This window comes from Sipha flava, unplaced genomic scaffold, assembly GCF_003268045.1.
Source record: "Sipha flava isolate LNK unplaced genomic scaffold, YSA_version1 237_pilon_pilon, whole genome shotgun sequence".
NCBI lineage: Eukaryota > Metazoa > Arthropoda > Insecta > Hemiptera > Aphididae > Sipha > Sipha flava.
In genome coordinates this window covers 990,062-1,006,472 of record NW_020272879.1, presented here as the reverse complement: position 1 = coordinate 1,006,472, position 16,411 = coordinate 990,062, and the positions used below count along the sequence as shown (strand labels likewise).

At 28.1% G+C, this 16,411-nt stretch overlaps 2 protein-coding genes and 1 pseudogene across 8 annotated transcripts in view; 2 read left to right on the top strand and 1 right to left on the bottom strand.

Moving 5' to 3' along the window:
* Positions 1 to 1,807, top strand: part of LOC112683962 (CUGBP Elav-like family member 1-A) — a 69,227-nt gene extending 67,420 nt beyond the window's left edge. For 3 of the 7 annotated variants that reach the window (XM_025555234.1, XM_025555238.1, XM_025555233.1), the window contains one exon: positions 1,567 to 1,807. In XM_025555234.1, coding sequence (XP_025411019.1) covers positions 1,567 to 1,694 — 128 coding nt within the window. In that variant the 3' untranslated portion in view covers positions 1,695 to 1,807. The remainder of the gene's footprint in view (positions 1 to 1,566) is intronic. The other 4 variants (XM_025555236.1, XM_025555235.1, XM_025555232.1 and 1 more) reach the window with 2 other exon arrangements.
* A 1,383-nt stretch (positions 1,808 to 3,190) lies between these two features.
* LOC112683923 lies at positions 3,191 to 8,004 on the bottom strand. Its single transcript, XM_025555138.1, has 2 exons — positions 7,310 to 8,004; positions 3,191 to 3,474 (listed from the first exon to the last, which is right to left on the bottom strand). Exons 1-2 carry the CDS (start codon positions 7,582 to 7,584, stop codon positions 3,282 to 3,284), a joined length of 468 nt encoding a protein of 155 aa, XP_025410923.1. The 5' UTR covers positions 7,585 to 8,004; the 3' UTR covers positions 3,191 to 3,281.
* Positions 8,005 to 13,440: 5,436 nt separating this feature from the next.
* LOC112683882 lies at positions 13,441 to 15,164 on the top strand (annotated as a pseudogene).
* Positions 15,165 to 16,411: the final 1,247 nt, after the last annotated feature.

The window sequence follows — 16,411 nt, the reverse complement described above, 5'->3', positions numbered from 1 at the left end:
TTTTATGGCGAAAAATGATCTATTCATTGAATATAGTTTTAATTATATGATCAAATAATCAAAATATTTTTAGTGTTTTATAGTGTTTATATACTCGCTTGATGAGATTCGTAGCTACCAATAAAAATGCTGAGAAAATAATTAATATGATTTTGAATATACGGCCATTATTATTTTTATTTTAAATTAAAATATTTAAATAATGATAATGTTTCTCTACGATTTTCGTTCCTATAATAATTGTAATATTCTTAAGGAGAAAAAAATGCTTCAATACAAATATAAATTTAAAGAAAAAATTAAAATAAAAACTTCCCTTCTTTCAACTGCAGGTCTTATTGTCGGCTTGCCATTAGACTATTATTTGCTATTATTGAAACAGTTGCTATATCGTCTAGTGTTATTATGTATTGTCCTGCTTTTGCCTGTAGTTTAGTTTATCTAAGAATAATCATTTCAGTAGGCTTTATACTAATATAACCTAGTCATGGTTAAACTATTACATGGTCACCGTACTGTTTAAAATATATTAAATATATTATATTATTATTTGGATAAACAGTATTTTATAATAGAGTCAATATAATAATGCATGCATTCAGTTGACCTAGTATATCATATTCCAAAATATAATAAGTTACATTATGCTTTTGACGTTGTCGATCATGGTTTGAATCATCAATTTTGGCATTGGTAATAATAACAAAATAATTGAATGAAAAATAAATCGCATAGTAGAGCAACTAAAATGTATTTTTTTTTTTTTTTTTTACTTATCTGTTTGCACTGCAATACTTGGTAATAATATCCCCACAATTTAAACAGTTAATAGTGTGCCACGAAAAGTATTATTCTGAAAGAAACAAGAAAATAAATAAATTGAATACCCGGAGTAGTAACAATCGACAATCAACCTTTTCTGAAAATAAAAATTCCGTTGAATTAATTTGTATGTTTATAAAATTAATTTTTACTCTTATTTAAACCATTAATCACTAGAAAAAATTTTAACAGTTGAATGCCGTCTTACAAATTATTATTTATATATTTTTAAAGATTATTTGATTTTAACCAATGCTTAATCTGCGTATAATATAATTTGTAATTATTATTTTTTCTCTCAAATCAGCAGCACTCTATACGATGTGTATTAAAAGTTAAAAAATAAAAATTAAATTAAATACAGAAGAAGAATAATTAAGCTATATTTAACCAAGGAGCAAATATTATATTTTGTATTGTTATTAAAATATCGTAACTGAATTTGATGAAAATAAAAAATAAAATTATATAGTCAGATGTAAGTTTGCTCCCGTGGGTGGTTGATTTGATAATGTCATAATATATTAATCGTTCGGTGTTAGTATAGCTATGTAGTAGTGTAGTATGCATGCATACTCGGTACAATTTATAATTATTTGCGCACCATTACCATGTTATAATTAACGAATTAACGATAAAATGAAAATAAAGACAAATCATATTAGTAACTCGTTGAAAAATATTTGCTACCCATATCCATCGGTAACCTTTTTTTGTTTAAATATATTATGTATATATATTCAGGTTTTGTATCGTATGATAATGCGTACAGCGCTCAAGCGGCCATACAGACTATGAACTCGTACCAAGTGGGCAACAAAAGGCTGAAAGTGCAGCTTAAGAGACCCAAAGAAGCTTCCAGGCCGTACTAACAACGATCGTAGTCTTGCCCTACTGTATCGTTATCACTGCATACCATCGTGTACACTATATATTTTAAGAAAACTGGAAATGTATGTGTATATATATGTATCTGTATATATATATATATATATATATACGTATATATTTATTTCCTTTTGTTTTGTTTATATATATACATATATATATTCATATAACAAAATATTTTTAGGAATATTTTTAACGCAACTTTAGAAATTAAAAATAAAAAATTAATAAAAACTATATAAAAAAAAGAAGAAGAAAAATAAGTGGGAAAATAAATTTTCAAATAACTTAACGGCGTTTTTATTTGAACTCTTTTGTAAGAACTATCAGATGGATTTAAACATTTATTTATTTATTTATTTTTTTTTTCAATAAAAGGACCAATTTTCGTTATTTTAATGAAGTCGTCATAAGTGTTGTGCTCGCTTTTTTTTATCGTTGATCGTTTATTTTTGAATGTTATTTGATTCAACGATGATATACGGTTTTACAATTGAATAGACTTAAATTAATTAATTTTAGAATTTTAAAACGTTTCTAGACTGCTCTTATATTGTAAATGTGTAATGTTTTATCGTTTTCAAAGTAATTATGTATACCCTTGAAATTATTTTTTCGGCAACCAGGGTATTAAGAGTATTCCCAAAGAAATTTAACTTACTTAATATTATATTTGAATTACGCCCTGTAATGGTTCCTGTAGTTTAAAAACATGTTTAGCATTCAGTTTTATGAAATAAGTGGTCAAATTCATATGGATAAGTAATTACTAATAATGTTTGTTTTGTTTATTTGTTTTTTTTTTTTTTTTTTTTTTTTTTTTTTTTTTTTTTTTTTTTTTTTATAATCACAATGATTTGATTAATTTTTGTTCAGTATTAATTTAAATTTATAGTTTTTGCATGTGTTAATAATTTTATAGACTTTTCCAATTGATGCCATTTTTAATAATTACAAAGACTTTGTTTAGGTGATATTATGTTCTTTGTGCTTGAAAAATATTTTTTTTTTTTTTTTAACGTGTCATGATTGTGAAAATTTGTTCTTTTTTTGTCTTGTCTTTCGTTGGCATTTATATTATATGAAATAGTAATAATATGTTGATTAAATAAATATATTGTTGAATAAATGTTAATATTATATCAATCATCACCATCGTTAACAGGCATTATTGTGATAAGATTAGTCTAATTTTGTTTTATTATTTTTTTGTTTTATTAATTAAAAAGCATCGAAACTTAATTATATATTCTATTATATATTAACAGTATAGCACCACTACTTGTGAACTAGTAACTTGTCAAAATGTATGATTATTTTTTGAAGCTAGTGTTTTTGGTGCTAATACAATTTTTTTTTTAACATTTTTTTGTTTTTGCAATAGGTCAAATTATGTTGAAAAATTATGTAAAATTAGATTTACCTTATCAAAGTGAAATGTTTTTTTTTCCCCAAATAATTTAAATTATCCTCTGTTTTCTAAGACTTGTATTATATTTAGAAAAATATGTTGTAATATCAATATTCTTCACTTATTGTTTGTAAAAGAAAAGATTTTGTGTTTATTATTTTTAACTTACTACAATTACATTTGCATGTAATGATACTGTACAATGATGTGTATGTTCGTTGTTGAAATTTTTGTTCTCCAAAACATCTTTTGTATGTCCATCTATGTTCCTTTGATGATGTCTTCTTATTGTCAATATCTCTGTCGCACTAAATGCAATGGTAGTGTTTATCCTATGTGCATCATGCAACCATCTAGCCAACAGTTAGTCATCTTAGTAAAATGGTCCGCAAGTTTTTTTTTTTTTTTTTAGATTTTCTTGTCAAATTAGTAAATAATAATTTGTATTTGGTATAATTGAGATTTAAGAATAGAACTATTTGATAATGTCATCCGTACCTATCAAAGTACAAAAAAAAGTATACTTGCTATGAAATTGGACTTCGATTTGTCATAATAAAGTATTAAATACATTTTTAATTTATTGAAAATTGTTAAATATTTCTTATATTAAAAAAAAGGGAAACTCATTGGTCAGGTGAGATATAAAGATGGGTGAATGATACTGTTGTTTTGGTTTTTAAAACTTGAAACCTATATACCTTTGCTCTTGAAAAAACGGTTCTGAGTCTATTTCTATAACCAAATTTCTTAATATGGTAAGTTATACATATAATGTTACAAAAGTAAGGCTAAAAAAAAAACTACCTACTTAATTCAATCACATTAAATTCTATCTACATATCTTTTGAAATTCTTAAAATATTTTTTTCAGCTTATAAATATTTTTAGATTCCGAGGACGGGAATATAATGGTTTTTTTTGTGTCCACAGTTTTGACCAGAATAATGCTCCGATCATGTCGAATTAAATTAATTGGATTCAAATTGTACTTTTGAGGTCGAATTTTGCGAATTTACCTATAAGACTAAATAGTTATGAAATACTAACTAAAATATATTAAAAATGATAACATATACGGCAAACTAGTTTTCAACTATATACAATTTATTTTACGTCGCAAATAATAAGCTATAAGAAATTTATTTGAGAGTCGCAAGAAAAGTTTTATAAGCGGTATAGAATATAATTTGGAAGAAATATGACATTTATACGAATTCCCATCAGAATTAAACGATTTTAGTTATTATTCTAATAATATTAATCCGTGGACACCAAACTTTTTCTGAATACATATGTTATAATTTTTAATATATTTAAATAGTTTCGAAATATTAGTGATAACAATTTTGCTGTTTGTAGACAATTAGAATTTTCGTTTTTTCTAAATTTAGAATCTTTCCGTAAGTTAAAACACGTTATACGACTATTTCAACCATATGCAAAAATTTAATTTGATTCATCGAAATTGAAGACCTGGGGGCAACAACCAGACATCTCCATATAGTAAAAATCACTTTTCCGGCTAACATTATCAAAAAAAAAAAAGCACGTCGATTGGTGCAACAAACAAATATATTTGATTCTTAGATACTGAGATATTAAACAAATGGAAATGTCTGGTTTATTATTTGACGCAACAACCAGACATCTTGATATGCCTGGTTGTTGCACCAAATGTTGGTTATACTATAAATTGTATATACGTAATATTGTGATCTAATCACAAATCTAAAACTACATTAAGCCTACCAATAAATGATTCATTCTTTATTATACAATGGACCATTGAGTATTAAAGAAACTAAACTGAAAGATGTGAGAGATATGGCATCTAATTATGTTCTTTCTGAATATTTATGGTATTATTCAAATCTCAGATCAGGTGAAGATGAACATACTGAAGCATTAATTAATGAAGACTGAATAAAATGAGAATATTAAGTTTAATACTAAAATTTTATTTAAAAATAATGTATTATGTTTTTAAAGATTTGACTTTCATTTGTTTTTTTTTTCGATATTTTGTTATATTTATAAAAAGATGTATTTTTTATAAAAATTTTTATTATAGTTATTAATTTTAAAACAGATTTTATTTAAAAATAATGTATTATTATGTTTTAAAATATTTTAGTTTCATTTATAATTTGTTGATTTTGTTTTTATATGAATTTGTAATATGTGGACGTGGACTGGGATGGATCTAGGGGGGTCAGCTGACCCACAGTTAATATTTGCTGACAAAATTTGCTTCTTGGAAATTTTTTTTTCTCTTTTTAGACCTTGATTTGGACAGTTGGCCTATCGGAGTTACTTGAAAATTGAATGGCATGTATATTTAAAATTTAAAATTTTTAAATTCATAATTTATATTTTAAATTATATTGTTTTAGTAGAAAGTTAAGTAAATCATATTTTATTTCGTACGTTTTTTGTGCTGATAAAATTAGATTATATTTGTTAATCGTAAATAAGTCATTATCAGTGGTATCACTAATTCTAAAATGTAATACAGTAAGTTCCCGTTACAGCGAACTCCAAGGGACCTTATTTTTTTTTCGTCAGTTTTAACAAAAATAAATAATTTGCGATAAAATAAATAACTTTATTATAGATAATCATGAATTTTCTTTTGAACAAGGTTTGCTGTTTTAATAGAAAGTAAATAATTTTGTATTTGTTGAATGTTTGTAAATATGAAGTCCGGTACATCACTCTGTGATGTAATGAATGTTCGCATTACTTCCAAAGTTGATAAGACTTCTGATGAAGTGACATTGCGCACATCATTTCCCAACACAGCTTCTTCGTCTTCGTCTCCACTACTTTTATCGGTGACCTCATCTTTGCTGTCTTTAATGGATTGAATGGTGTCTACTTCGGTTAGTTTATAACATGTTGAAACGTTGCCATCTGCACTGAGATAATCTTCTAAATTCACGTCGTCAGGAAGCTACGTTTTCTTTTTCGCAGTGATCCAAATTTGCTCTAACTCAGATTCTTGGATATCGTGCGTATTTGATTCATAATATTTGGCCACTTCTGAAACAGAATTGGTGTCTTTGGTTGTGGTTGTATGTTTCCAACAGTTGGTTATTGTTGATTGACTGATATCATCCCAAGCTCCGCACATCCATTCGATAGCTTCCTTCACATTGCATTTTCTTTGGATATTTTTCTCCAAATCGCATAAAATTTGACGTGACAAAAAAGTTCTGTAGCGTGATTTTACAGCTCTGATGATACCTTGGTCAAGAGGTTGAAGTACAGCTGTGCAGTTAGGTGGGAAATATTCCACACGAATATTATCCAATTTTGGTGATTCATTATGAGGAGTACAGTTGTCGATAAGAAGAAGAATTTTCCTCTTCTTTTTCATTTCTGTATTAAAATCTATCAACCAATCATTAAAAATTATTTGAGTCATCCATGCTTTCTTATTAAATTTATAGATGCATGGCAATGATTTACAGTTTTTAAAACGAGGTTTCGTGGATTTTCCAATGATGAGGATTTTTCGTTTCTCCGTTCCCGATTTGTTACAACAGAAAAGAGCGGTGATGCGTTGTTTGGAAGCTTTACTCCTACACACTTGTCTCCTTTCTGGGCTAATGTCCTTTTTGGTTCAAGCTAAAAAAACACTCCAGCTTCATCCGCATTAAAGACATCGTTAGGGCTGTATTCCTTGATGAGTGCAATAACTTCTCCGTTTCGCCATTCGTTAACAGAATTCATTGGTACGTCACTCGCCTCTCTAGAAATGCATTTGGACAACACACCATAACGCTCACGGAAACGATTTAACCATCCGACACTTGCTTGGAAATTCTCAACTTCGAGCATTTTAGCAAATTCTAATGCTTTTTCTCGAATTAAAGGACCGGTCATAGGAACATTTCTGGAACGAACATCTTGAAACCATTTGTAAACCGCCGTATCGTATTTTAGTACATTTTAGTAGATGAAATTTTTTTTTTAAATTGACATGTAAAAAAAGAATGTGACAGTCAAACATTTTTCTTTTATTTTCTATTGTTTATTTAATAAAGTATTATCAGTTATATTATAATAATAAAGGTGCGATTTTTTTTTCTATTAAATTGTTTTTTATTTTATTTTCTAGCGTAATTTATATAAGTATTATCAGTTAACTGTATAATAATATTAAGTTAATTAATTACTAACCTCAATGTAATCGATATCATCTCAACTGGTTGTATACAATTTCTAAATTGCATGTTTTCACGTTGAAGCTTATCCTTGAGTTTTTCATGTAATACATCAAAAGAAGCACATGACATACGGAAATAATTAAAAAACTTATTTTCATCATTTCGTAAGTCATTAAATAATGTATAAAATAATCCCACTTCCTCTCTTCTAGCATTAATATGATGTACCCAAAAAACACAATTTTTCTGTTGTCTTTTGCGTTTATATATAATTTGTTTGTCGTTCATTATAACCACGCGCGACTTGAGTGTTCTTATAAAACTAAACCTGTGAAAAAGTATACTAAGCACAGGAACCCTGCTTATATCGTGTTTTGCCGTACGGTCAAAACCGTGTAGTGTGAAACGAGCCTAACACGGTCACACGTTATAATGACAATTTAATGGCTTGATAATTTCGTAAAACCGTGTGCTTCTTATCTTTAGATTAAATGAAGTAGGGAAATACATACATTTTAACCAGTACAAATAGTTCGTTGTATCGGGATTATTAAAAATCTATCATTTCGTTGTATTGAGATTAGTTTAACATTGTTTTAATAGCTTTTCGGTAGGGGATTTCTATGACTTTCGTTATAACGGGATTTTTCGTTGTAACGGGAACTTACTGTATAAATATACTTTTATGAGCATATTGTGTTTTTTTTTACAAGGTATTCATTTCTAATTCAATTTCATCCCTAATAAATGGCCTCTTGAAATGGTTTGACTCACAGTTCCCCGACTCTGGATCCGCCCATGGACGTGGAATTTACCATATTTTATTGTTTATTGTTTGTTACATGAAATCAAAAGTTATTTTATTTCAATATTTTGTTTAAAAATATTATGTATTATCATGAAAAAGTTTTATTTATTTATTTATCAATAATTATATTAAACTCTTATTAAATGGGAACCCACACACATTCCAAAATATATAAAATTAAGTTAAACAATATACCTAATAGAAACATTTTATAATAATATTATGTCTTTATCAAAATATAATTTTGTAAATAATATTACGATGTAACTACCAGACATTAAGTGTCATTGGGTGACATCTTACGAACCTCAATTTTTGTACCTTTTAGCACATATTCTTATTACGATTATATATTTAACATAAAAATGTATATATATATATATATTGCAATTAGTTTTTAATAATTTTTTTTTAATATGATCTGAAAAATAGTTTTAAATGATAATAATAGATTGTCATTCTACAGCGTACTGCTGTATAACTGAATAATGGATGAAAATAAATATATTAATCTTGCACGCAATACATTCGCTATAATTTTATTATCGCCTCACAAAAAATATTTTCATATTTAATGAGATCGAAGAATACGTGCAGTGACAAAAATAAAAGGATTTTTTGATTATACCCCTATTATTGACGTTTATTATTCATTTATTTTTGCTGGAATATGTAGTGACGGGATGGCCGCATGAAAAGTCGAGGTGGTTATCGCCTACCTACACTTGACGTACCTTCAATGACTTGCAAGTTATGTTTTTGTAACTTAAATTTTTTTTTTTTTTTATAACTTAGTAAAAAATATTACAGTTCAAAAATGAAAATATTAAATTTATATAGTTAATAGGTATAAGGAATATCAATACGTGAAAGGTAAATAGATAATCAAACATGATTTAATAGTAATAATGAGTAAATGTGATAAATAATATCGGAAAGGATAATGAAACGCAATGACAGAAAATAATAGCACAGAATAAAACAGAATGGACACTGATAACAAATTACATGGGCAGTATAGGACAATAATGAAATCAGTCAGCCATTTTATTTGAGGTACAGTAGGAAGTTAGTAACATTTTATTCTATCATGAAACGGTAGTAATATTCTTTATAAGTTACTGCGCATTATTAAATGTTACTAATAGTAGTATTGTTTTTCAAAGTATTAGGTGCAATAAGAGTTTGAGATTTGGGGGGCTTATAAGTCTTATACTATGATATGACCATGGGTCAACCCCCAATCTCCCATCATTACCAAAAAAATATAAATTGTGTTTTTGTAAATGTATTGCAATTGTATTTGTAAATTTACTACAACGATTTGAATTTTATAGTATTATATCGATATAAACGTTTTTAATATACTTAAAAAATATATATAAATACCTATATAATACTATTTAATCATCGATGAATCTATTTTATACATTTTTTTTTTTAAACACTTCCCATTCTGAAATCCTGCACATGGGCCTGTATTATGGTAGACATACTATCTAAAAAATGATCCACAAGTAAAAACTTCTTGGTACCCAGTAGGTCACCATGTTTCACACTGTTTGATAGATCACATATTGAACAATTACCATAATCGAAATTATAATTAATAACGAATATCAGTTATCACTGATTATAAATTGATAACAAAAGTACCTCAATTAAAATGGAAGCTGATTTCGTTGCCGCCGTGTTGTGTTCACCCCCTGATAATAGCGGAGACTTAAATATAAAGTTAACAATATGCAGTGATAATAATGAATAAAAACATTAGGGCAGAAATCACCCGTTGGTGACACTACTTGATAATAATTAATTTTGATGTCTTATGACATTATATAATGAAACAATAACGTTTATGAAATTTATACAATTTGTGATAAATAAAAATAAGTTTTATGACATGTTCGACACATTAATGAGCTAAAAAAGGTTTATTGAATATACCCGTGTTTTTGTTTTTTGAAATCATAATATTTTTTAATCACTCTGTATGCAGTAGAATCTCTATATCTCTCACAAGTACCTATTTTTATACATATTACTTAGAAATGTTCAATGATATTTAGTCTTAATACGGTGTTATCAAATGCGAATGTGCTCGTAGTATATTGGCGTCGAGGCCATATTCACTACAGGAAAATACTATTGTAAGATAGATAATAGATTATCTTTTTTAAAAATAGACTTAAGTTAAATCCGATCGAGTTATTCGATTCTTAAAATAAATATGAAAGCAAACAATAAAATAGATCAATGAAGTTCAAATTATAACATACTATAGTGAAAAATAACCTTGGGGTAAAAATTTACCCGTACGCGTAAATATGACATCCAAATGTGTACGCCGTACGACTGATTAATGGGATAATTTCATATTATGAAAGAGTAAGAATGTTATAGAATGAGTTGTTTTTGCAAAGTAGTAGTGAAGAGATAAATGAGGACATCAATAATGGAATTAAGATCCTAAAGAAATTTGGATAGTAAATTCAATATTAGAGCTCGGAGTTTGTAACAATAAATGTACAATATATAATTGGAAATGAAGGGAGATGGTGGGTTTTTTACCTTAGATTTGAGAGTATTCGAATGATTGTTTATTCGAAGTTTGGTGACAGATTTTGGAGATTGGGCAGCCTTTTAAGTTGGCTGTGTAGCCACTTTGGCAAAGTACACATTGGACTGGAGTATTTGTATCTTTGGTACCGTCTTCTATTGAATAATTCTCCCTACACTTGACGCAACGAGACTCGCGATTACAGCAATCACTTGTGTGCCCATACATCTGGCAGTTGTGGCACTGTGGAGGCCCACTCTTGGTTTTATTCGGTTTTTAACATTGACAGCAATGTTCAGTAATAACGACAGAATAAATAGCTCCTTATTGTTGTTATTTGGTGCCAAGTCCACAAAGAAAAGAGCTAGTGATTTTATAAATTCTTACGAGAAAAAGTATCACATGCTGATTTTGAATTTCGAAAGTTGCCAGTTGGGACTTCAAAGGGTTCAAACCCCCCCTTCCCCCTCCCGGGGCAAAAAAAAAAAAATTGTTTTATTATTGATCACGTGTAATATATTCGTAGTTTCATTATTACGCTTTGAAATATACAACTATACAAATATTATGATAATTAAATAATTATATTGATAGATGTTTGAAAAGTTTTGTTAACTATGCTGTTTTTATATTCCAATAGCTATTAATTTACTGTAATGTAAAAGTAAACTGTAAATTGGTAAAAAATTTCTATAAAATAATATCTATTTATAGCAGTTATTTATCTTATTTATCTGTGCAACGAAAAAAAAAAGATAAGGATTATTTTTGTTACAAACATTTGTTACAAACATTGTGTTGACAAAATGATTTAAGGTCTAAATTATAAGTAGAAAGTGTTACAGAAAACGAATATCAAAATGTTCATCAGTGTAGAGTGAACAAAATTAGTCTAACACCAAACCAAACCAGATGGAATTGTATGTATGATGCGCTTCTTCAAATTTTGAAACTCACATCTAGTCTTGATGGTATTAATAAAGTAAACAATGTCTTGAACTTCTGCGAAATATTACCATTCACTAATTACGAGATATCTTTTCTTCAAAAATATTGTGTTTTAATGGAACCTTTGGCAGATATTTTAGATTTTTTGCAAAGTAAGAAAGGGATGTTTATGGGTCATTTACTGCCAACACTATGTACTGCAGATTAAATTAACTTGACTGTATTACAGAAAACCAAATTTATTTAATTATTAAATACGAGTAAAGAATCAGTTAAGAAGATATTAGAGATATATGCCTAATGCTTTGATTCAAGTTGAATTCGTTAGAAGCTACTAATAAATTTATAGCAGATGCATGGTTAAAATCTGTATTTGAAAATTCAGTTACACATTCTGGTTCTCTCTCATTTCAAACAGTGGTGGTTTTATGGGAGAGATAGGTGGACCGCCCCTCCCCCTTCAACCGTGTAAAAACTAAAAATATGAATGAACAAGTCGCTTACTAAAAATCGTTTAGGCGACAATTTTATGTTAAAACTGTTAACTGTTTACAAAAATGTTTGCTACATAACTTTTTTATTGATACCTATACTATTATGTTATGCCATTGTGGTATAAAGTTTATAGAACTTAAAATTACTTCTCATGTAGCAAGCAATAAGAAAAAATAAATGAGATATGTATGCAAATTGTAAGTATATGCAAAATATTTTTGCCCCCCCCCCCTTGTGAATTCTCAAAAACCGCCACTAAGTTCAGATGATACAAGTAATGAAAATGAGTTGAATGATGAAAAAAAAATGTTGCCTTCCAGTTACAATAAAATATTACAATGGAAATAAAATAAACAATTATTTAAATGATGAAAATCAAGACATTTCATCATTATTCATGTATCCTATAGTTATATGAGGCTGTTTATGGAATACAACACTCCACTACCATCAAGTGCACCAATCGAAAGACTATTTTAAACTGGTTCAATAATGATGACTGTTTAACGGTTCAAATTAAGGATGATCTATTTGAATAACTTGTCATTTTAAAACAAAATAAGATATATACCTGATTATGATATTAGTACTGTATACATTTATAATTATTAATTTTTCGTATGATAAATATTGAAGTAAGAAATTAAGTGTTATTATTATAATTTATATTTTAGCATTAACTTTATTTTCTGTTATAAAAATAATAATTGCTTAAGTATTTGACCTTAAGTATTTACATACTTTTATACTTACCAAATTAATAATGTACCTATCTGAGAAGTATTTGGCATAATATTATGTACACATTTGCCCTAACAATTTGAATATTTAGGATGTATATTGAAATAATTTTATAAAGTCTTAAGGTATATTAGTGTTTCATAGGAATGAGAAAAATAATAAACTTCTTTTTCAAAGGAATGAGGAAACGAACGAGTTACATTTAAAATTTAAGGAACTAGGAACTGAATAAACTCCTTTTTTTAATCATGGAAAGAGGAATTGAACGGGTTCCTATATAAAAGAAACACTAAAAAATATATAATACGGCAGTGACGGTTCCTACCTATATGAATGTACCTAATATATAATATTTTGCTGTATTTTATACGCTGTTAACTTTGTGTATTATTTTTCATGTGATCTTGCGATCTCCATCGAAAGTTATTACTAGACACGTCGTTGTTTCACCATGATATCTGTATATATACTGCACATACTACATTAATACGTCTACGCGCAATACGTGTTATGCAAATAAAATAATTTTGTTTTATTCATTCACTTCACAGCAATGAATACGCAGCGATGTCATTTACATGTTATATACGGTATGACTGGTATGTACCTATAAGTATTCTTGTATATATATATATATATACAGTATGATCACGATAAGTGGAAATACTCAATAACTATGTACAGGCTTTATATATTTCAATTCTACTTTTTTGGCTAACTAATAAACATTATTATACACATTTTCAAATAATTAGACAAATAATGTATAATAATATTTATTAGTAAGACAAAAAAAGCAGAATTGAAATATATGAAACCTGTACATAGTTATTGAGTGTTTCCATTTATCGTGATCACACTGTATACAGGTACGTCGTATATAAGTAGTGCCTACCACACGAGGTGTCTGTGTAATGTCTAAACACGTATATTTATTTACACAAGTATAATTCGGTATTCAAAATAGCCAAAAACACTGCATCGACAGTTAATAAACCGTACGTTACACAAACATTTTATTGATGATTTTGCACATTGTTTTTACAGAAAATACTACTCGGGTTAGGTATCTGCAGTGGTGGCTTAAAAATAACGTGATCCGAAAAAAAAATTATAGTTTCATTAGGTTTTTGTCACAGAATTACTTATAAAACATGCAATTTTTAAAAACATTTAATTAAATTACAGTTATTGAACATCAAGTTTAAAAACTGATGTAAAAATAGTACAGAGCTAACACAATTGGGATAATTCAATCTTGTTCTAAATTCTTATTCAATTTTTTTTCATCTTTCTTTGTTAGGTGGTGACAAATACAAAAGCTAGAGCTTCTTTCAATTAGCGTCACAGGTTTTATACACAATTTGATTGTACGTCTTATGTCCTTGTCTGTAACTAAATGCAATTGTCCCAAATATATCTTCAGTTGCTAAAAACCTGTTTAAATATACCTAAAATTAATACAGTTAACAATAAATAATTAAAATAAAATAATTGATATTAAACATTAACCATCCAGTAAGTAATACTCATTTTATTTTAGGATCCGAGTGTAAATTGAAATGGAAGTCATTGAGAGAAAGTTACCGAAAGGCTATGAATGCAAGAAAAGTTAAAAGTGGTCTAAGTGTAATAAAAAATTAAACCTTGGCGCCTAGAAGCTCAAATGGAGTTTATTAAACCCTATTTGTTTACTGAAAATGACAATGAAGTTAGTAATATTCATGCACTTCCTGAATCTCCTATTTCAGTTTCTTTTCCACTAAACGATTTAACATTTGTATCTGAAGAATCATGTGAGACAATTGATAAAAATAATGAAATAAACACTCAATATAGTGATACTTCAATAAAAAAGTTCTTGGCAATTTAACTTGGCAATAAAAAAAAAAACTGATACAGCTGCAGACATGTTACGCCAGTGCATAGATATGAAAAAAGTCAGCAAATGTCAATTCAAAAATTGATCAACTAGGTAAATATTTTCAAAGCATAGAAAGTACAGTGAGATCTTTACTACCATATATTCAAATTAGACCCAAATCACAAAGCTTTCAGCTTGTACATAATGCTGAATTGGAAGTCTCTGCTTCAAGTACACCAATGTCAACAAATGCTAGGTCATCAATCCAGAGCCTACCTATCATTTAATGTCATTTCCAACTTCCTATTCGTCCACATAAATAAAACTTCATAATATGTCTTAACCAGGTGCGTACCGGGACCATTTTTTCCTACCGGAAAACTGGATATAATTAGGACCTACTTATTATAAATACCAATAAAAAATGAGTCTCATGCATACCTATCTATAACAATAGCAAGATTGTCTACTCATTTCTTACACAAAACTATAAAATAACCATAAACCTAAATAATAAACTATATCTAAATTTTGATTTAAGTTCTATGAAGATAAATATATACACAACAATATTTAAATAATTATTTTTATTTAAGTGATTTGGAATAAATTGTAAATTAAATACTAAAAAAAAAAATTAAAACGTCTTATTAATTATATAATATGAATAGTATGGTTCTTAAAAATAGTTCAATACAAGAAAAAAAAAATATAAATAGTTCAATAAAATGTTTAAAAACCAAACTTTCAACATTCTTAACATTTCTGTTTTTATAATTTTAAGTTTGGAAAACGATCATTCACACGTTACTTGAAAAAGAAGAATTGTTAAAAGAAACTTGTAAACTTAAAAAAATCTATTATGCTCTAAATTGAAATTATTAAAAATTGTACACAAAAAAAACCATGTATATTTTTTAAAAAATGTTGGTTGTAAGAAATTTAAATAAACAAATTATATACGTTTTAAAAATGACAATCAATCGCTGCGCGTCCGCCGTCGCACATGCACGTTCGTCATGTTGCGCTCGCTGCTTCTATTACTAATATTATTAGATAATCATGTTCACGAATTAGCACGATTCCGAGTCCGTCCGTTATGTCTCATGCCTTTACACAAAACGGAATATGTTATCCTCCTTTTCGTCTAATACTAACACAAGAGTAAAGATTAATAAGACGTTAGGTTAGGCGAGCACCTCGACATATCCGCCCAAAAAAAAAGTATTTATTCACCATTTACATTACACTATTGTCATTGAGGATATAGAAATAGCCCTCACAGATAAGGGATTCTCCGTGATCAATGTGTCAAACATTCGCCATCGCTTAAGCAAACAAGCTTTCTCTCTTTTTTCTGCCACCCTCTTAGCAAACGAATTTAATCGGAGAATATACCAACTATCCTCCCTCCTAAATTCCAAAATTGCGGTCGAAAAGCCTCATCGAGCTCGTTGCAGTGTAAGCAGTGTCAACGTTATGGTCACACACAAGAGTACTGTTAACGAACCGCCAAGATGCGTTAAATTGAATAACAACCATTTTACTAATGCCTGCACCAAACCTTCCAGTACACCAGCGAAATGCGCTTTATGTGCTGGCGCACATACCGCGAATTACATTGGATGTCCATCATTAAAAAAAAAGTCAATCACTTGTTACACCACCAACCGTGCCATCAAAGGACTTGCCGGTCAAA